General features: G+C 37.7%; 1 protein-coding gene and 1 pseudogene across 1 annotated transcript; both read left to right on the top strand.

The window, feature by feature from the left end:
* Positions 1-11,656: 11,656 nt before the first annotated feature.
* LOC136071471 (uncharacterized) lies at positions 11,657-12,226 on the top strand. The gene has a single exon (XM_065782808.1). It carries the CDS (start codon positions 11,657-11,659, stop codon positions 12,224-12,226), a length of 570 nt encoding a protein of 189 aa, XP_065638880.1.
* Positions 12,227-19,260: 7,034 nt separating this feature from the next.
* Positions 19,261-21,551, top strand: LOC112008933 (L-type lectin-domain containing receptor kinase IX.1-like; annotated as a pseudogene).
* Positions 21,552-22,555: the final 1,004 nt, after the last annotated feature.

Here is a 22,555-nt window from a genome sequence, read left to right as displayed (position 1 = left end):
CCATGCAGAATGGGAGCTAGCTTTGATGTCTTTTTGTCCATTATTCAATTGCAAGAAACAACATATAGAAAGTGTTTGATTAGTTTCAAGGTTTTCTCAACTAGCCATGGTGCCTTTTCCAAATAAATATACATATATATATATATATATATAATCAATGAATAAGTACTAGAAAAACTACGTGCAAACTAGTTGTAACCCATTTACCGATTTTAATAAAAATAATAATAACATTTGTATTTCTAGAATTACTTCTATATTTTTTAATTTTTATCTGATTTTGACTATTAATTCTTATTTAATGCAATGAAATGCTGTCTAAGTTATAAGGAACCATGTGTATGTACATTTTTATATGTTATCAAAGTTACTACTTAGCCAACGTCCACAAAAAATCAGATTTGTTATTTCCTAGTGGGTACCAAGAGAGAACCTTATCCTTTCAAGATTAAAAAATAAAAAATAAAAAAAATAAAAAAGAAAAAAGAAAAAAGGTGAGTCATGTGTTGTACCCACCTAAAGAAGATAAACGTTTCAGGTCAAAAAAGAAAAGGACAGAATGAAGAGATAAAGTGATCCTTCTCAAAAAATAAGATAAAGTGATAAACACTATCCAAAATATCTAGTCAGCAAGACTTGGAAAGCCCCAAAGACCTTATCCTTCCAATCATAGCCAAAATCCCACCGCAACACCCTTTAACTACCATTTTTTTTTCCTCTTCAGAAACACACCCCAGCTCTCTCTCTCTCTCTCTCACACACACACACACACACACACAAAGTTACATGTTTCCTTCTATGGCTTCTTTAATTCAGTTTATTCTTCATATTGTGTACCTTACCCACAAATCTCAAACCTCTCAACCTCTGACTTTTCACTTACCAAATGCTCTAGTTCTTTTTCCATCACCAAAGATGTTCTATCAAACCAAACCAAAAACCCACAAACAAATACAAAAAAAATGCAATCAAATCAAATCAAATCGATCATACCTTGTAGGTGTGTGTTTGTGGGTGGAGGACGAGGTGGAGGCTGGCAGTGGCGGGAGCCTTGACGGCGGCGGCTGTGAGAGAGTGAGAGAGCGAGAGAGAGAATGAGAAAGAGAGGAGTTTTTTTTTTGTTCAGTTGTTTGAGTAAAGAGAGTTCAGATGATAGTGGCTAGGGTTTTTCTTTTTTTGGGTTGCTATCGGGGTTTTTTTTATTATTATTTATTTAATAGATCATTATTAATATAAAAACAAAAACCAGCCCCCCCCCCCCCCCCCAAAAAAAAAACGAAATAAAAAGGTCCCTCAAATTTTATTCTTTTGGGGTTGGGTCATAGGTCGTTCTTTAATTTTATTTATTTATTTTTTTTTGTTATAGATCCTTTATATATATATATATATATATATCATATTATATCATATACTAATATAATAAAAGTTGAGTTTAGAAGCACTAGTTACGCGACTACACTAAATTGTATAAATTTTTAAGTGGAGTTGTGGTGTGCTTTTGTATTAGAGGGCATTTCCCTCTTCTTGTGTGTTTGTCTTAAAAAAAAAAAAATTGTCATTTGCATAAATTTATTTTTAAATTTTCTTAAAAATAGATATAATTTTTACTCTCCTATCATTTTTAAGGTAATGAAAAATAATTTAAAAAAAAAAAAAAAAAAAAAACCAGCAACATAGTACATGAATATATGATTTTAGATTCTACTATAATTTCTAAGTTGATAAAAATTATAATTTGATTACAACCTAAATTCTATTTTATTAGAAAATATCTTAATTAAAAAAAAAAAACTAGCAACATAATACACGTTAAAGTTTGAAAAAGGAAATCCTAATTAAAAAAAAAAAAAACCAGCAACACTGTACATATTTCTATGATATAAATAAATAAATAGATATAACTATACCCTTAAAAGGAAAATAGCAAATAAAAAAAACAAATAATAATAATACTACAAGTAAAAAGGACCATAATTTTTATAAAAACCAACAACATAGTAGACATTTATATGATTTTAACTTTTCTTATAATTTTTAAGTTGATGATGTAATGATAATTTGATTACAATCCATATTCTTCACCTAACCCTTTATATAAAAATCTTAATTAAAAATAGGTAATTTTTAGTTGAGAAAAATCATAATTTAGTTAGTATCAAATTTTTATCTTAATTTGATTTCAATGTAAAATCTTTATCTAATCCTTTATTTTTTAAAAAAATTACTTATAAGAAAAGTTGAAAACAAATCTTAATTAAAAAAAAAAAAAAAAAACAACAACACATAGTGCACGTTTATATTATGATTTAAAAAAAAAAATTGATATAACTACACTTAAAAAGAAAACAGCCAATTAAAAAAAAAAACATATAATAATACACGTAAAAAGAAAACCACTCTACAAATGAAGTTGAATCGAAGAGAAATTGAGTTGAACTAAAACTCTACTAAATCTACTCTATTTTACTATTAAGAATGCTAAAATAAATAAATAAGAAAACCAAAATGAAGTGAAGAATTACTACGAAAGATTTGGCTTTTTCAGTGAGAAGAGCTATATTCTTTTTACTTTTTATTTTTGCATTTCTATTTTTCTATTAACGTTCAATTATTGCTTTAAATTCTATGATTTTTAAAAATGTTTGACATGATGCAATTCGTCTTAATTATTGATTTATTTTTGATTTAGTGTTCTTAATTGATTGTGCAGATTATTTTCTCACTTATAGGAATATCAAAATGGCTAGACACGAATGACAATATCAAAATAGCTAGACACAGGTAATTTTTATGTAAACTTTTACACATTTATATTGCGGCACAATTTTTCTTTTTTCTTTTTTCCTTTTATGTTATCAATTTTTGAAATTATATTGATTGTGGTACCCTACAAGGCCTAGATTATTTCCTTACTTATGAAACATTAAAGTGATTATGATTAGTATTATATAGAAAGTTTTAATGCTGCTAATACTTACATTTTTTAGGATTTTGTTTTATTTTTGTATTTTATGGAATTGTTTTTGACTATATATGCAAGAAATTTATATATGATTAGAAGGAAGATTTTAAGTGCCATACAACAAACAAAATCAAATTGCAGTACTAAGATCTTAAAGAAATTTTAAACTTGTTTAAAAAAATATAATATCTTTTTTTGCCAAAAAAATACTTACATAATATACTTTTTCTATGTACTTAATTAAAATATATTTACCTTTATTTGCTATTAAATTTGATTATATTATCAATATATATATATATATATTAAATTTATATATAATTGGGTACCTAGATAAAACTCAACAAACATTAATGTTAATTAGATTTAATTGGGTTAATGTATATTTAATCCAATTAATTGGGTGGGCAAATGGATGCAGTATGATTTTGCCTTCCCTAAGTTGAATTTTTTATTTGTAATGACTTTTGTTCTTCAAAAATTTATGTTTCATAATTTTTTTTTCCTCCTTCAGCCTTTATTATTAAAAAAAAAAAAAAAATTCCTACAGTGGCGTTTTACAAACGCCACTATAGGTCCTACAGTTACAAGGTCCTATAGTGGCGTTTGTTAAACGCCACTATAGGGTATCGTAAGACCAGGATCTATAGTGGCGTTTCTAAAAACGCTGCTATAGACTCTATAAAACGCTACTATAGATTCCTTTTTTAAAACGCCACTATAGGACTGGCTGAACGCCACTATAGCTCTGCCTATAGCAGCGTTTATAGAAAACGCCACTATAGGGTACCTATAGTGGCGTTTATGAAAAACGCCACTAAAAAAAACGCCATTATAGGCCCAGTTTTTTGTAGTGAATCTGCAAGCTAGGATAAGGAGATTGGAAGGCATTAGAAACCTATTTCGCCTGACTCGTAGTTCAGTCTTCGGAAGATTGATGGTGACAAACTTGTTATGCCTTTGATTCAATGAACATGTGATGATGCTTGTATGCATGGATAACAATCATAAATTTATAGAAAATTAATAATCATTCCCTAATCTAATGCTTGAAAACGTGAATAAATAAATAAATATATATATATATAGTGCATGAATAATTGCAATAACTATCAACCCGATTTCTCTCCACAATAAGAAAACCGAATTTGAAAATTTATAGATGTGGATGAAATAGATACTTTTCACTTCGGTCTTTCCCTTCAAAGGTTTTTGAACTCGTGGTTATCCATATGCTTGTTTAAACTAAAGTTGGAGTCGAAAAATGGCATCAAAATTCAAAATTTTCTCTGAATTTCCAAATATGCGTGTTATTCAGTATAAAAATGACAAAATTTAGTTACAAAATTGATTATAGTTTAAAACTACAACCTTATTCAATAAAATAAATATTACTATATATTTTGAAAATCTAACTGCTGAATTGCAAATTCTTAACGTTTTTTATGCACATGCCAAATTTTGTATCAATATTGGATATTATTTACTATATGATCTCTAAGTTTATATTTTATGCATAATTTTAAATTATAAAAACTTGTAATTTAGTTATCAAAAAAAATTTGCAATTTAAACAATTTATTGATGATATAGCTATTGAACTTTAATTTTTTTTTTTTAATTTTTCAAGCATAGAGGATATAAGAAGAAAATGTAATCTAATAGTGGATTTATCAAAATTTACCTCCAATAAAAAGATATTGAGTAAGGTTGTAGTTTAAAGTCACAACCAATTTTGTAGCTAAACTTTGTCTATAAGAAAAACAATTTGATTCAAGTGGGGTTGGAAAGATAATTCAAAATAAATAATATATATATATATATATAGTCAGAAATGTTCAAGTCCAAATTTGGACGTTTCCAAATGTTGCACAAATTTAGCTCAAATTTTCTAAGTTATTTTTGAGACAAAATTTAGCTACAAAATTGATTAAAGCCTAAGGCTACAACTTTACTCAATATCTTTTTATTGAAAGTGAATTTTAACAAATCCACCATTGGATTACATTTTCTTATTATATCCTCCATGCTTGTAAAATTTCTAAAATATTAAAGATCAATAANATTTTTTTTTTTTTTTTTGAAGTGTTCTACCTTAAAGGTTATAATTCATAAACATACACAAACCCAAATGGAGAATTGAATGAGAACACAAGAGAGAGATACAAGAATGCAAGAATAAAATTATCTTTTTCTTCTATTTTTTTTGTAATATTGGCACTTTACACATCATTAGCATCATCAAAATGCATTAAACTTAGCAAAAATTCCCCATAAAAGCAACCAAGAAGGAAGATAAATGCTGCATAAAAGAAACAACATTTTAGATAAGTGTTGCAACATAGACTATTAGGTAGTTCCATATTTCTTTTCTCAAAAAAAAGAAAAGAAAAAGGTAGTTCCATATTTCAAAGATTTACCACATATGTTATGCATAACTTACCATAGTAATAAAAAAAGATCAAATGATTATTTCAAGTAAATTATTTAGCTAGAATACTAGGGGTGTCAATTCGGGTTAGCGTATCGGGTTCATGTCATGTCGAGGTGGGGGTATTCGATTAAATGGCTTAACCCAAACCCAACCCATTTAATAATCGTGTCATGATCCTTCAATCCTAACTCGACCTGTTAATAAAGCAGGTTGACCTGACCTAACCCACTTGACATGCTTAATAAACAAGTCATGTTGGGTTGACATGAATGTAGTACAACCCATTTCAACTTGCATAATATTAAATATAACATCCATCTAGATTTTTTTTTTTAATCCCAAAAGTAGTGCATACACTTCAAATCTTCAACCCACATTCAAATAATATAGTTCAACAAAACTATAACATCTATCTAAAAATAAATTCTTTACACTCCAAAAGAAATGCATACACTTCAACAAAAATAATAATCCTTAGGGTTTGTAAAGTCTCAATTACCAACTATATCTCTTGTAAGTTTTTGTAATTATTCACTTTTCTTTTTTAATTTAAAATATAGGTTGTATATAAAAGGTATTCAACAAATCTAAAATAAAATGATTATTTGTTTGTTATATGAGTTAAATGGGTTGTGTTAAATGAGTCATTTCGGATTGACACAAATAAATTAGTATGTCAAATGTATCTATTGCGGGTTACGCAGGTTGACCCACTTATAACACGTTTCTTATCATATCGTTTTTGAGTTGACCCGTTTATGACCCAAACTCGCTAAGGCCCAACCTTAACCCGCAAAAACCCTTGGTAGGTTCGTATCGTCTTCGCGGATTGGGTTGAACATTGACACCCCTAAATTACTCATGTAAGTGGATGTACATGATGTGGTGTGGCACAATTTTGGCCATAATTATCACTGCACAACAGCTCACCTTAATTGATTGGTCACCTCATCGTTGTGGCGCAGTTTTAGACCGTGCGGTGTGGTTTGGTCACCATTGGGTTGGGCCTCTTTAAAATTTTTAGTTTGGTTTGGTATAGCATGAATTTTTTTTTCCTTTTTGTTTTGGGTTTATTTAGAGTGGCCTAGCAGCTTTTTTTTTTTTTTTTGATTGATAGGAGCCTAGCAGGTTCTTAGTTGTAAATGAGCTTATCTTTTATTATTATTTTTTTTTTAAATCAGTTACTTGTTGGGTTGGTTTAGGGAAAATGGGAAATAATTTAGAATTTAAAGAAGCCAACAATGAAATTTGGAAAATGGTTCATAATTCATGTGTATGTAGTTTGATATATATATATATATATATATATTTTATATGAGATAGAAATTGTAGGGTCAGTTTTTGTCGCCTAAGCCCAAAAGAGATGGGTTAAAGGCCCAACGAACTCAGAACAATAAATTTGTAGAGAGTGGATTGAAAGCGCTGGGCTGGATATGAAGCACAGAACAGTTGGCTGGGTTACGTGCAGTGATGATAACGTAAACTGAAACTTAGATAACTCTATGAATGAATGTCCGAAGAGGTGTTTTATTGAATGAACCGTGATTACAAGATTCAGAGCTACAGTGGAGCTTTTCTCTCTCTTTCTCTCTCTTTTTTGCCGATCCCCTCTTATCAGGGACCCTTCTTCTTTATATAGCATCCCTTCCTACCATCTCCATCGTCCACTTGTTTTTCATCCACGCATCCACTCGAGTGCATGTCACGTCGTGTATCTACTTTTGTTCTTTGTGAGTGGCAGTAGCTGAGGTTACACTGTTCAGGGGTCTTCTCCACATAAATGCGGCCAGAAAAGCTGTTGCGGCGCATTAAATGCAGTGGTACTAGCTTTTCCTTCAGATATTTTTTAGCTCTGATCATTTACGGATCCACCCAGGATTTGTCATTGCTGTTGGAACCGTTGGGAAGATTAGTCGGACCCTCCACACGTTCGTTTGATCAAGACTCACCATAGCCGAGGGGCAAGACTCCTCGGACCAATGGCGAGCTCTTCGGATGACACTCCCCTTCTGCTTCTGGGCTTCCTGCTTTAGATGGGCCGCCCCAACCATCTATTAATCCTCGGAAGTGCAACAGTCTTTAACAGGCGATTCCGGGCCCATTAGGTAACTTTGGGCTTTTTCCCCCCCACAGAAATCTACGATAACCTAATTTAAAAGTATGTGCATGTGAAACCCCCTCTTGTAGATTTGAATTCTGACCCATGCCCCTCACCCTACAAGAATTTATGCTTATAGAGTGGCTATCAAGCCAATACACTATTATTTTTAGTAGTATTAAACACACAATATTTGTAACTTATCATTAGTATTATTAACAATTTTTTTTTTCAATTCTTGGATTTCCTAAAACATTTACAAGAAAAAAAATTAATTATGATTCATTCTCATAAGCTTCGAGAAAAGTACACATGTCATTAGTTCATCATTGCATGCATTCAAACCCATTTATAGTGAAAGCAGGGCCAACCTAAGCATTTCAGAGGCCTAAGGTGAAATCTTCAAATGGGGCCTTTATGTTATCACTTAAATAATATTTAACTAGCATTTTATAGAATTTTTTTTTTTAAAAATCCATTCTTTTTACTTTTTAATACGATTTTTTGTTGTTGAGAAAATGCTAAAGTTATAACAAATTTACTACAAATTGATGTTGTAATGAATGTGATCAATGACATGAGGCTTACAAAAATACTAGAAATTTTATAAAATTTACAACATAAAAATTACAAAGATATATCACCAATCACAAATATTCCTTCAAAAATGCATTCAATAGTTTGTTGAAATTTACATATCCTATTCATTGTTACATCAAATTATAAAAGTTATGGAGACCACCACGCACCCTTGGTTCAGTGATCACTCCACAAGTATAAGTTCTTGTGGGGGTGTGGGGGGCAATGATCGAGATTTAAGTCTCTAGAAGAGAGTTTCACACACATATACACTTAGATTAGCCTAGAGTATAATTTTTATCTTGTATAAAAATAATTAAATAAATAAAAGTTATGTAGTAAAATTTATAGTATTTTTAACATTTTCCTATTTGAATTATTTGTGATTAATAACATGTCTATTTGTAAGACCTATTTATTTAAATTTGTCTTATCTCTATCTCTAACATTACTTAATTCTTTGAGCCTTCTTAATAGTGAAAAAAAATGTAAATTAAAATGTTTAATATCTCCTAAAAATATTTATATATAATAAAATAAAATAAAAATAAAAATAAATAAATTTGCCCCCAAATTAGGGCCTTCTCTAGTAAGGGGGCCCTAGGCAATGCCTAACCTTAGGGCTGGTCCTGAGTGAAAGCTAGCTCAAGTGGCAGCTCTAGAAATTTTTGTTTAGGGATTATTAAGAAACTTAACTTAAACAAAATCTAATAAAAAAGTGAACTAGAATATATCAAGTTATCGATACCAATTTTTTTTTTTTTTAAAAACCACACGCAAATACATGAAGTTTTACAATTTCTCTTTACAAGTTTTCATATTTTGAAATCATTATAAGATAGTTCATTATCAATTTTCATTATTGTCAAAGTCGGTAGGTGTGACAATTTTATTTTGTTAAGTTTAGTTAAAATTCTTATTTTATGCAGTTGTCATTATCTGTTTGTTATTATTTTTATAAAAATATTTTAAACTAGGTGACAAAACCCAACTCATTGACACTATACTAAATTGGCCCACACAGGCCCATCTATACTCATCCATACATAAATAACACACTAAGGGTGAGTTTGATATCAGCTTTTCGCTTTTAGTTTTTATGTACATTTTTTTTAAATCTCACCTTTTTTTTCCGCATTTTCTCACATTTTTCTAATTTTTTAAGGTACAAGTATATTTTAGCATATTTTTAATGAAAAAATTACAACAAAAAGCTAAATAAATTGTTTCCAAATGGATACTAATTTTACTTAACCAATTAAATACTTGAACAATCACTAATTTTACTTTTTTCTTCTTCTTAAATCATTAAATATATGGCAAAAAGTTATTATAACATAATAACAATACACATACATGTAACAAACCCTCTATATTTCATAACTATTAAATTATATAAAGTATATTATATTTATATATACTGTATACACACACATCACAATTCACACAAATAACATTATAACAAAAAAAAAAAAAATCGTGCATACAATCAATATCAGACATATACTTATACACATATAATATAAATTTATAATAAAGAGAGACACTCACAACTCACAAATACTTACTTTTAGTCTTAAAGTTGGAGATGTCGAGATAGTTAGATAGAGAAGAGAGATGAGATGAGATTCATGAGAATTAGGCTAGACATCAAAGAGAGAGAGATATTTGTTATCCGCGTCTTTGTTTGGTTAATTTTGGGATGTGTTGATCTGCATTGATGTTTGGCTTTATATTGTACTAGCTAAGTGTGCAAACATATTTTTAAGAGTAAGGAAACTTTCTTTTCATATTATTAATGCTACAAAATAGACATTTTTCTTGTAGTAATTGTTGCATCAGAGTTGGGCTACTAATCACTAATCAGTTTAAGCCTACAATTGATGGTCATTGCCGACGCCACCTACTCCACAACCGAAAGCTTTTTTTTTTTTTTTTTTTTTTTTTTGGGCCAATAATCTTTTNGATCAGCCGTGGGCCTGCTGAACCTCTTAATGGGAATACTTGTGGCCCATTCTCGGAAAACCTTAAACAGAATCCTAGTGCAAAGTGGATTCTAGAATTTACATATATTGATGGAGATCTTCCCCATAAGGAGAAGACTTGTCCACCACGTTTTGGACTCTTAAAGATAATTTCTACAAGGAAAGGACTTCGACTCTAAGCAAAAGAGGGAAAACTTTCGACTATTATAAAAGCCCCAATACCCTCACTAATCAAGGTACGCATTATTTACCCTCTCTAGCACTCTAAAGTTGTGAGAATATTTCTGACTTAACCTTCGGAGGGTATTTGGCCGGCATCACACCGGTGCTCTCGGTTAGGTTTCCTTCTTTGTATTGTGTAGGTTCACGTTCGAGCGCGTAGGCATCGTGTGACTTACTGGTGAATTTCTCAGCTTCATCAGTTGGCGTCGTCTGTGGGAAACGAAAGAGTGATCAGACGTTGCTTCATCCCTGAGACAGAAGGGTTGCATGATTCTCACTCGCTTGATGGAAACCACCAACGACATCCAAGGAGAGGAACCACCCATAACTGCACTTGAAAGATAGGTTCGAACTCTCACTGCGGCCGTGGAGCACCTCACCAAACAAAATCATGACCTAGAAGAACAGTTGCGTCAGAGAAACACAGCACCCAACAACTAGAGGGAGGATCAGGAAGGTACCAGCACCATGTAGAGAGACCGAGAAGGGCCTGAAAGGAGCAACGCCCCAAGCAGGCCAGAACGACAAAATGCAAGCCTCCCATCCCTCATGGACGTGACTCCTCCGCCTATCTTCGCAGAGATGCAGGCGATGAAGGAACAGATGGAGGTTATAATGAACGCCCTGAAGGGACGAGTGTCCAGCGATCTCAACGACCTAGTGAATCGGACCGACTCTCCATTCACCGCCCCCGTCAATTCCTTTCCCCTACCGCACAAATTCCGGATGCCACAGATAGAGAGTTACGACGAAGTAAGGATCCCCTAGATCACCTGGAGACATTCAAGACCTTGATGCATCTACAAGGGTTACCGGATGAAATCATGTGTAGGGCCTTCCTCACAACACTAAAGGGCCTTGCGAGAATTTGGTTCAGTCGGCTGACGCCGAACTTCATCAGCACTTTCAAAGAGTTGAGCGCTTAGTTTACCTCACACTTTATAGGGGGACACAGGTACAAGAAATCCACAGCATGCTTAATGAGCATCAGGCAAAGAGAGGACGAGACGTTAAGATCCTACATAACCCGCTTCAATAAGGAACCACTCTCGATCGATGAAGTCGACGACAAAATACTGGTAGCGTCCTTCACAAATGGGTTGCAGAAGGGCAAGTTTTTGTTCTCACTATACAAAAATGACCCCAAAACCATGTTAGAGGTACTCTACAGGGCCACTAAGTACATGAACGCAGAAGATGTGCTACTAGCCCGGGAGGAAAAACCCAAGAAGAGAGAGCGGCAGGCGAACGTACAACAGGATCAAGGGTAAAAGAGACCAAGGACAGGAGACAGAAGGGACGAAAGGCGCCCTAAGCCCTCGGGAGGGAGGTTCACAAGCTTTACACCTCTAAACGCCCCGATTGACCAAGTTTTGATGCAAATCAAAGACGAGGGGGCGCTAACGTTCCCAGGGAAACTGAAAAGCGACCCAAGCAAACGGCCTCGAGACAAGTATTGTCGTTTCCATCGAGATCATAGTCATGACACGGCCGATTGTTATGACTTAAAGCAGCAGATTGAGGCCCTCATTAGACAAGGAAAGTTGCAGAAATTCGTCAACAAAGAGAGAGCGGATCCCAATCGCCAAGAGCCGGCCCCCCAACGAGATAATGAGCGTCCTAGACCTCCTATCGGAGACATAAGGATGATTGTGGGAGGAACCGCGACTACTGGTTCCTCCAAAAAAGCTCGAAAGACGTACCTCAGATCGGTTCAAAACGTCCAGCTAACAGGCTCTGCACCTAATATTGCATGGACGGAAAGCCTTATCATTGGATTCTCTGAGGAAGACGCAAGGAGACTCCACCATCCACATGACGACGCGTTAGTTGTTAGCGTACGTGTGGGGGACTATAATGTTCACCGAGTATTAATCGACAACGGCAGCTCAGCAGACATTCTATACTATCCAGCATTCCAACAAATGGGGATCGACAGTGCGTGATTGATACCAACGAGTGCTCCACTTGTCGGTTTCGGAGGAACAAGGGTATTCCCAATAGGCTCAATCATACTCTCGGTAATAGTAGGCGATTACCCACAAGAACTGACTAGGGATGTAATATTCCTTGTGGTGGACTGCTCGTCCGCTTACAATGGTATTCTCGGATGGCCCACGCTTAACTTATGGAAAGCAACAACATCGACATACCACCTAATGATCAAGTTCCCTACAGACTATAGGATTGGGGAGTTGCGAGGGAACCAGTTGGCTGCCTGGGAATGCTACATTGCCATGCTAGAAATGGAAGATCATCATCAGACGATGTGCGTAGAAGAACAGCAAACAGTCGCGGAATCGGTCGAAGAGCTGGAGGAGATAATACTCGACGAGTTAAAACCTGAGCGAACGACTAGGATAGGGACATTGGCCTGCTAGCCGATGCGTCAGGCCTTCGCAGCATTCCTCAAGAGGAACCAAGATGTATTCGCATGGAGTCACGAGGACATGCCCGGGATCGATCCCTCTGTCATGGTACACAAGCTCAACGTGAATCCCGCAACCCCACCCGTTCGGTAGAAAAAGCGAGTGTTTGCTCAGGAACGGGACCGAGCGATAGCGGAAGAGGTCAGAAAACTACTTGAGGCGGATTTCATTTGGGAAGTATATTACCTAGAATGGTTGGCAAACGTAGTCATGGTAAAAAAGGCTAGCGAGAAGTGGCGAATGTGTGTCGACTTCACGGACCTTAACAAGGCATGCCCGAAGGACAGCCACCCCCTCCCGTGGATAGATGCACTGGTCGACTCTACGGCCAGACACCAGCTCCTAAGTTTTATGGATGCCTTTTCAAGCTATAATCAGATCAAGATGAAGGAAGCTGACCAAGAGAAAACGTCCTTCATCACCAGCCAAGGACTTTTTTGCTATAAGGTAATGCCATTCGGACTCAAGAACGCTAGGGCAACGTACCAAAGATTAATGAACAAAATGTTTGCGCACCAGATTGGGAGGAACGTACAGGTCTATGTTGACAACATGCTGGTTAAGACCCTGCGCGAAAATGATCACCTGAGCGACCTCCAGGAGACATTCGATACCCTACGATCATACAACATGAAGCTAAATCAAAGCAAGTGCATATTCGAAGTAACGACGGGAAAATTCTTGGGGTTTATGGTATCCCAAAGGGGAATAGAGGTCAACCCAGAAAAGATACGGGCTATCATGAAGCTGGAACCGCCAAGGACAATACAGGATGTGCAAAGCTTGAATGGCAAAGTTGCGGCCTTGAACAAGTTCATCTCCAAAGCGACGGACAAATGTCTACCGTTCTTCCGCATCCTAAGAAAATCATTTGAGTGGATGGATGAGTGTTAGAAGGCATTTGAAGACTTGAAGAAATACCTCACCTCTCCACCCTTGCTCAACCCGTCCAAGCCAGGAGAAGACCTCTATTTGTACCTAGCAGTTTCACGGGTAGCAGTGAGCGCGGCCTTAGTAAGAGAAGAGGAAGGAACTCAGCGACCCGTCTATTTCATAAGTAGGGGATTCCGGGGGGCTGAAGAAAGGTACGCCCAGATGGAGAAACTCGCCTTCGCATTGGTAACCGCAATCTGAAAGCTCAAACTATACTTTCAGGCCCATACTATCATCGTCTTAACGGATCAACCCCTAAAAAGAGCAATGAGCAGCCTTGAAGCTGCCGGACGAATGGCCCTGTGGGCGATAGAGCTGAGCGAGTTTAACGTACATTATCGACCGCGAACTATAATAAAGGGCCAAGTAGTGGCGAACTTCATTGCCGAGTACACCCAAATGGAGCACAAGGGGGCACATGCCCTCAAACAATGGAACATCCACATGGACGGATCTTCAAACAAGCAAGCTGGAGGCACTGGAGTACTAATTCAAACCCCTGACGAAGAGAAAATCAAGTGTATGATCCGGCTAGACTTCCCAACGACCAATAATGAGGCCGAGTATGAAGCGTTGGTGGCAAGATTAGACCTTTCAAGGGCAACAGGTGTTGAGGACATGGTTGTACATTGCGATTCGCAGGTAATAATCAGTCAGATTAGCGGCGCCTATAAGTGTAGGGGGGAAAAGATGAAGAAATATCTGGAGAAGGTCAGGAGTCGGATCGGCACCCTCCAAGTCACATTCGTCCAAATCCCAAGGGAGGAGAACGAATGTGCTGATCATCTTGCAAAAGCCGCCTTCGCAGAGCTTATAACGGTCCCCGATCAGGTATTGTCGTTCATCCAGAATTCCTCAATCATTGACAAAGGAGCAAAAGTGCAGGAAGTAAATCTTGAAAACAATTAGACTACGCCGTTAATTGCATACCTGAAGGCAAGTACGCTTCCAGACGACAGAGATGTAGCAAGAAAACTGAAAGTCCGAGCTTCGCGATTTGTAATGATCAATGTGTCTTATACAAAAGGGGGTTCTCATGACCATACCTAAGGTGTTTAGGCCACGAAGAAGTAGACTACGTAATGAGAGAAGTCCACAAGGGTATCTGCGGAAACCATTCGGGGGCACGGTCCTTAGTACACAAACTGATCCGAGCAGGGTACTATTAGCCTACAATGCAGAAGGACGCACAAGCCTACGTTAAGACTTGCGACAAATGTCAAAAGTTCAGCAACCTAATTAGGCAACCAACCAAGGAGCTGACACCCATGATGGCCACCTGGCCGTTTGCCCAATGGGGACTAGACATCATGGGCCCTCTCTCGACAACTGCACGACAACTGAAATTTCTGGTAGTAGGGATCGACTATTTCACTAAGTGGGTGGAGGTAGAAGCCCTGGCAACTATCACGGAGAGGAACATCAGAAGTTTTGTATGGAGAAATATTATATGCAGGTTCGAGATACCACGGGTACTCGTCTCCGATAACAAAAAACAGTTCGACAACAAGGCGTTCCAAGATTTCTGCTCGGAACTAGGCATCAGAAATCACTACTCGTCACCCGCACACCCACAGGCGAATGGGCAAGTCGAAGTCACAAACCAGTCCCTGCTCAAAATCATCAAGACCCGGCTCGATGGGGGCAAAAGGCATCTGGCCTGACGAGCTACCAAGTGTCTTATGGGCATATCGTACTACGGCAAAAACGCCCACTATTCAGACTAGCATACGGAAGCGAGGCTGTGATTCCAGTAGAGATAGGGCTTACGAGCTATCGGGTGGAGAGCTACAACAATGATAAGAACGAAGAGGCTTTGCGGCTACAACTAGACCAAGTCGACGAAGTCTGGGCTACAACAGAGCAGAGGTTGGCCCGATACCAGAACCACATGGCAAAATACTACAACTCCAATGTCAGACACAGAGATTTTCAGATCGGAGACCTTGTGCTATAGAAGGTGATGGGAGCAGCTAAAGATCCTTCACAAGGAAAACTTGGCCCCAACTGGGAAGGACCCTACAAGATCTCGTCATGGCAGAGGAAGGGGACCTACCACCTCGAAACCATGGACGGATGAAGCTACAGCACCCATGGAACACGGAACACCTTTGAAAATACTACTAGTAGAGACGGTGTGAAGATATGAAGAACATCAGCATTCCCCGTTTTTCCAGTTTTTCATTTTCCTAGTTTTTATTTCAATCAGTTCTTTAAGTGCCTTTTTTAAGCCCAAGAGGGCAGGCATTTTTTACTTATTACAAACATATGGTTTTCGTTTAATTAATAAGAGGAATATTCAAACTCGACTATGTTTGTTAACTATGGACGGAGAAAAATTAAGTCCACAAGCTGGACGGATCATCCTAAAAGGATAATAACACTTTTAAGTCTAAAAGAATGGACGAATCATCCTAAAAGGATGATAACTCTAAAGTCCAGATAACGGACGGACAAGAAATAACGTCCACAAGCTGGATGGATCATCCTAAAAGAATGATAGCACTTTAAGTCCAAACCACAAGTTGGACGGATCATCCTAAATGGATGATTACTCTAAAGTCCAGATAATGGACGGACAAGAAATAACGTCCACAAACTAGACGGATCATCCTAAAAGGATGATAGCACTTTAAGTCCAAACCACAAGCTGGACGGGTCATCCTGAAACGGTGATAAATCTAAAGTCCAGATAACGGACGGACAAGAAATAACGTCCAAAAGCTGGACGGATCATCCTAAAAGGATAATAACGCTTTAAATCCAAGCCACAAGCTGGACGGGTCATCCTAAAAGGATAACTCTTGAAGTCCAAATAACGAACGGACAAGAAACAACGTCCACAAGCAGGACGGATCATCCTAAAGGGATGATAACTCTTAAAATCCAGATAATGGACGGACTAGAAATAACATCCACAAGCTAGACGGATCATCCTGAACAGATGATAACTCTTAAGATCCAAGGGACTAGAGAAAAAGCTAAACCCACATACTGAACGGACCATTCTAAACGTGTGGTAATTCTAAAGTCCAAAGAATGGACGAATCATCCTATGGGATGACAACCCATTTGATGAACGATAAATGGACGGATAAGAAGTAGAGTCCGCAAGAATGGACGGATAGTCCCCAAAAAAAAAAAAAAATCGAGAATGGACGAAGCACATAAACTGAACGGAGTCCATCTAATAACATTAAATATACTTAAAGTAAAATGACTGCATTTCACAAAAATAAAATAAAGGTCAACGGACCTCGCAGAGTTTAACAAACATGCAAAGAAAAAGAACCAGAACGGGCTATGTTCAAAAACCCCAAAACATGACGGGGCGTTAGAAATTGTTCTACACTAAAAAAAAAAAAAAAAAAAAAAAAAAAAAAGCTAAGTTATTACAAATCCTCCACTAGAGTCTCTCTCTCTTCAATAGGACGGTCCTGGGCATCCTTAGCTTGGCTTTCACCAACAGTCTGGTCTGCAGGAGCTTCACGGACAGGAAGGTTCTCGTCAAAGAGAGCATCTGTATCTTCTGACTGAACAAGTTGAACAAGTGATGGCTCGGGGGCAGTGATAGCGACGGCAGGCAGGTCCACCTCCGGGTGCAATGCCTTCGCCTGACGAAGGGCATCGTCAAAACTGTCGTTATAGGCAAGACTCAGTTACGCAATCAAGGCGTCGGAGTCACGATACTTGTGTATCGCGACCTCCTTCACCTGACGGACCTCATCGTTTTTCTCCTCCAAAGCCTTCTTCAGATGGCTCGAGTCGTCTCAGCCATCTTAAGTTTCTTCTCCTGGACGACCTTCCAGGCCTTAAGCTCAAGCAGCTCGTCCTCTAGCGCCTTGGCCTTCTCACGAACACAGCCAATGGTTGTCTCATGGTTGAGACACCGTCCCATCATGCCCTTCATCATGATCATGGCCTGAAGGATAACAAAAAACATAAGTAAAATATCAAAGGCAAAAAGAAGAGGAGTGAAAGGACGGACCATACGATGACGGATGAGTTACCTGTGCAATATTAAAGAGGCCCGTCTCTCCCATCACCTCCGTCGAGTGGTTCCCCAAGTCTTCGTAGTCGTCAGTAGTAATGATGGATGACAGCCTCTCAAGAGCATACTTGGAGTCCTCACGAAGTAGGACGGGTGGCTTCTTCTGGCTACCGGACGGACCCGTCATTAGGCCCTTACCATCCCTACGCTTGACCGGGGTGACCATCTTATTCCCCCCAGCCATCAAGCCAACGACTGGCTCCAAGGGAACCTTGGGCTGTTTGGGTGCACGATCACCCTTCACGGGCAGTTTCCTCTTAAGATTTTGTTTGCTGGAGCTCGTCCCCATAGGGTCCGTTCCAGCCTCTTTGTTTTTTGCAGCTTGAAGTCTAATAGCTGCTCGCCTTTTAGCATCCTCCATCTCTGAAAGAGGTAGACGGGTTAAAGAGGGGCGACAGACTTACGTTGACGGGTGCGCTTCTCATATTTAAGTGCCACTGGGGTTGGCTCGGGCCCGTCACAATACCAATGAATGGTGTTGAGACTGACGAGCTTAGCCCAAGTCCATTCCTCGGGTTTTGTCTTTGCAAAAATTTTCTCAAAGAAGCTGAATTCCTCGAGAGTGATCTGTGGACATTGTCGAACTGTGCCAAAGAAGAAAGACGTTAAAAAATACAATAAATATTAAATAAACTACACTTAATCGTTTCTATACGACGGGCCATACCAGATGGGTTTAAAATACCCCAAACTGTGTCGACAGGCATGAAGTCCGTCTCTCCTGGATGACACATTCAATCGTCTCCTTCGACGAAGAAATAGCGGCTCTTCCAGTCTCTGTTTGAGTCTGGGGTTTCATATATAACTTTTAGGATGAGGCTCCTAGGGACAAAGCTATACATGCCCCTTGATTTATCTATCTCGTCTGGATGGTAACAGTGGAGGAACTCCCTTATCGTAAGCCTTCTCCTACCGTCCGACATAGCTCCGTACAAAACCTCCAATACTATAAAAACCCTCAAGGCGTTAAGGAGTTCACGATGCAGTGAATTTAGAGGAAATCTTAGGTCGGCCTTAAGCACCTGTTCGTACACCCCTACGCCGTCCACTCCTTCATAATAGCATTTTTCTGATATATAGGGTAGACGAAGTGGGATGTGATCTGGGATTTGGTAATGGGCCCTAAGGGTATTAAAGTGAGGTTCTTTAATGGTGGATGTAAAGGCGTGTACCGTCCACTCTGGAAGCATGATGAACTCCCTAAGTCCATCAGCTCCCAAGACGGATCTAACTATCGACTCTTCGTCGTCAGTTGAACCCTCTTGTATTTCAATCATCTCCAAGCCCACATTTGTTGAGGACGGGGAGGATGAAGATGGACTATTCTCCTCCCTCGGAGCATCTTGGTCTTTGGGACTTGACGGATATACCTTTTCGTAGTCCGCCTCGTCACGGATGACCGACTGATTACTTGACGTACTAGACATGGCCTACATGTAATGACAAAACCTAAGACTCTGACGGGTTTGGAAAGAACGATGGGGGCATAAAGTCTAAAAAAAGATTATTAAAAAGTAAATGAAAATTAAAAGAGGACGGATAGAAGATTGCTTTCCAAAAATTCGAAATGAGCAAGATGTTGCAGACGACAGGTATAAGAGTGAACAGAGTATTCTTTGACAAGTATGACGGACTCGCTCTGACAATTTTTCCCAGTAAAAAGTGAAAAAATGAGGGGTGGAGGGGTCGATATTTATAAAGGATGTGCACGGAAGACGAAGCGACACCTCGTTCTAAAACAACGACCATTGAAGGGGTGACACTTGGCACGGATCATAAATGTGTTGCTTCTAATCTGTCAGTGTACGGAGATAAGTTCACAGTTCTAGGTATTATAGTTACATGATCGAGGTTTACAACCGTCACCCCACGGGTCCGTTCACTTAGTTATGACGGACCCATCGGGTGAGGGGGCAACTGAAAGGGAAGAAATATGGGCTATGATACCTAATGTGACGAGACGGGCTAATTATGGTTCGTGGGATGAAAAAGAGACGAGCCTATTATGTGCAAGGCCTGACGTGGACGAACTCGGAATGGACGGATGACAGAGGAATAGGCTGATCAACCGTGGGCCTGCTGAACCTCTTAATGGGAATACTTGTGGCCTATTCTCAGAAAACCTTAAACAGAATCCTAGTGTAAAGTGGATTCTAGAATTTACGTATATTGGTGGAGATCTTCCCCATAAGGAGAAGACTTGTCCACCACGTTTTGGACTCTTAAAGATGATTTCTACAAGGAAAGAACTTCGACTCCAAGTAAAAGAGGGAAAACTTTCGACTACTATAAAAACTCCAATACCTTCACTAATTAAGGTACGCATTATTTACCCTCTCTAGCACTCTAGAGTTGTGAGAATATTTCTAACATAACCTTCGGAGGGTATTTGGCCGGCACCACACCGGTGGTCTCGGTTAGGTTTCCTTCTTTATATTGTGTAGGTTCATGTTCGAGCGCGTAGGCATCGTGTGACTCACTGGTGAATTTCTCAGCTTCATCAGTAGTGAAAAATGAAAGCTTAATAGTGGGATTGACAGTTGCATTAGCTAGGGTGGTGATTATTATAGTATTTGTAATGCTGTAGTTGTGGAAAGGAAAGAAAAAGATTACTGCAGAAGCAGTAAACGTCACATTATTTAATGATGACCTTGAGAGAGGGGTAGGACCAAAAAGATTTTCTTATGGAGATTTTGTTTCAGCTACCAATAACATCTCAGATGAGAGGAAATTAGGTCAAGGAGGATTTGGTGCAGTTTACAAGGGTTACTTAAGTGACTTGGACATGCTTATTGTTGTGAAGAAAATCTCAAGGGGGTCTAGGCTAGGGAAGAAAGAATATATGACTGAGGTTAAAATTTTTAGCCAATTGAGGCACCGGAACTTGGTGCAACTCATAGGATGGTGCCATGATGGAGGTGAGTTCTTACTTGTTTATAAGTTTATGCCAAATGGTAGTCTTGATTCTCACCTCTTTGGAAAGATGATTCCTCTTTCTTGGAAAGTGAGATACAAGATATCTCTTGGGTTGGCCTCTTCGTTGTTCTATCTTCATGAAGAATGGGAGCAATGTGTGGTGCATCGGGATATCAAATTAAGTAATATCATGCTAGATTCTAGTTTCAATGTAAAGCTTGGAGATTTTGGGTTAGCTTGGCTTATGGATCATGAGCTAGGTCCCCAGACAACTGGATTGGCTGGAACTTTAGGATACTTGGCTCCAAAGTATATAAGCACAGGAAGGGCTAGTAAAGAGTCAAACGTGTATAGCTTTGGGGTAGTTGCCTTAGAAATTGCTACCGGAAGAAAGTCAATTGATCCAATGGGACCAAATTCTGACATGGGGTTGGTAGAATGGATTTGGAATCTTTATGGAAAAGGAGATCTTCTTTCGGTGGTAGATAGGAAGTTACAAGCAGATCTTGGTGAAAAGTAGGTAGGGTGTTTGATGATCGTTGGACTTTGGTGTGCTCACCCTGATCAAAATTTGAGGCTCTCCATAAGACAAGCAATTCAAGTTCTTAAGTTTGAGGTAAAAGTGCCAAATCTTCCGATGCAAATGCCTACTCCAATTTATCATGTACCTATACCACCAGTAGTCAACTCTAGTAAACCTGTACTAACTACAAGTCTTCAAGAGGGTCATTAAACATGTCTGCCATATTTGCTACTAAAATTTCTTATATTTCTCGTCTTTGTTTAGTGTTTTGATTGTTTCACATCCAATAGTGTTTATAATTTACTCTTTCACATCATGTACAAAGTGTGGAGTATGTTGAAAAATGTGGACATTTGGTATGAAAAGTATAGAAATTGTATGTAGTATACATTCTGGAATGTGAAACATTAATTGTTTGTGTGTAGAATCATCAACTAGTATCCATGTATTACAGTAATACTTATAAGATTATGTGAAAATACTTATAAGATTATGTAAGGGACTTTAGCAATTAAATTTGAAACACATTGATAAGAACCTGGTAGCAGCAGTACAGAACAAGACAACATTTTTGCATTGTAGCAATAACTGCTGCATTGTCGTGCAACACCTGTAGTTTAATTCAGTAGCTTGAATTGTACTATGATTATAATGAGATTTAGTCAGCATTGTAATTAGACACGCGTCTGTTGCAATTCAGCCATGTGCTTAGTGAGTTTTTAGTCGTTATTGATTTATTTCTGTTAGCAATTACGTGAGCTACCAGCGTTGGTTAAATAGTTAGTAATTAGTTGGTAATCAGTTGATCAATATAGAAGATATAAAAGGATAAGATCAATTTGTGCAAAGCATGAAAATAATAAGATTAGATTTAGTGTTTTTCTCTCTAATTCTTTTGTTTCTCACTCCTTAATCTCATTTCTTCTTCTAGTTGGTAAGCAGTACTCTCTTGAACTATCCTTGAAATCCACCCTAAATCAGACCCTATTACACATATATAAGGCCTATTTGCTCTTAAAATTGAGTCGGTTAGATTGTGCTCAATGTATGGACAAGCCTGATCCATTAAATCAATAATGTTAATCTTTTTTCCTCCCTCAAAATTCTTTTTCCCCCCTCTCGCAACCCATGCGTAAGCACAGGTTAAGGCTTTGTATAAATGTATAATTTTTTTTTTTTTGGGTTTCAAAATAAGCAAATAAAATTTGTTTTTAGAGCTTCTAATCTTTACTATTTGCATCAATAGAAAAATTGGGTATGCATTAAAAACCATAATAATGATTATATATATAATAGTGGATTCATATACTTATCTAGTAGTGCATATGAGCAATAGAAAAAGCTAACCCTTATCCAAATTTCAAAAAGTTTTATTTACTAAAAGAAAATGTAACTTTCATAACTCTGCTTACTTCTTCTCAAA

The sequence above is a fragment of the Quercus suber genome, unplaced genomic scaffold (genome assembly GCF_002906115.3).
Source record: "Quercus suber isolate HL8 unplaced genomic scaffold, Cork oak 2.0 scaffold_316, whole genome shotgun sequence".
In the NCBI taxonomy this organism is placed as follows: domain Eukaryota; kingdom Viridiplantae; phylum Streptophyta; class Magnoliopsida; order Fagales; family Fagaceae; genus Quercus; species Quercus suber.
This window is presented reverse-complemented; position numbering and strand designations above follow the sequence as displayed.

What these genes read in the sequence shown, in the direction of transcription:
- LOC136071471 (XM_065782808.1), top strand. Translation starts at nt 11,657, where the DNA reads ATGCAAATCAAAGACGAGGGGGCGCTAACGTTCCCAGGGAAACTGAAA.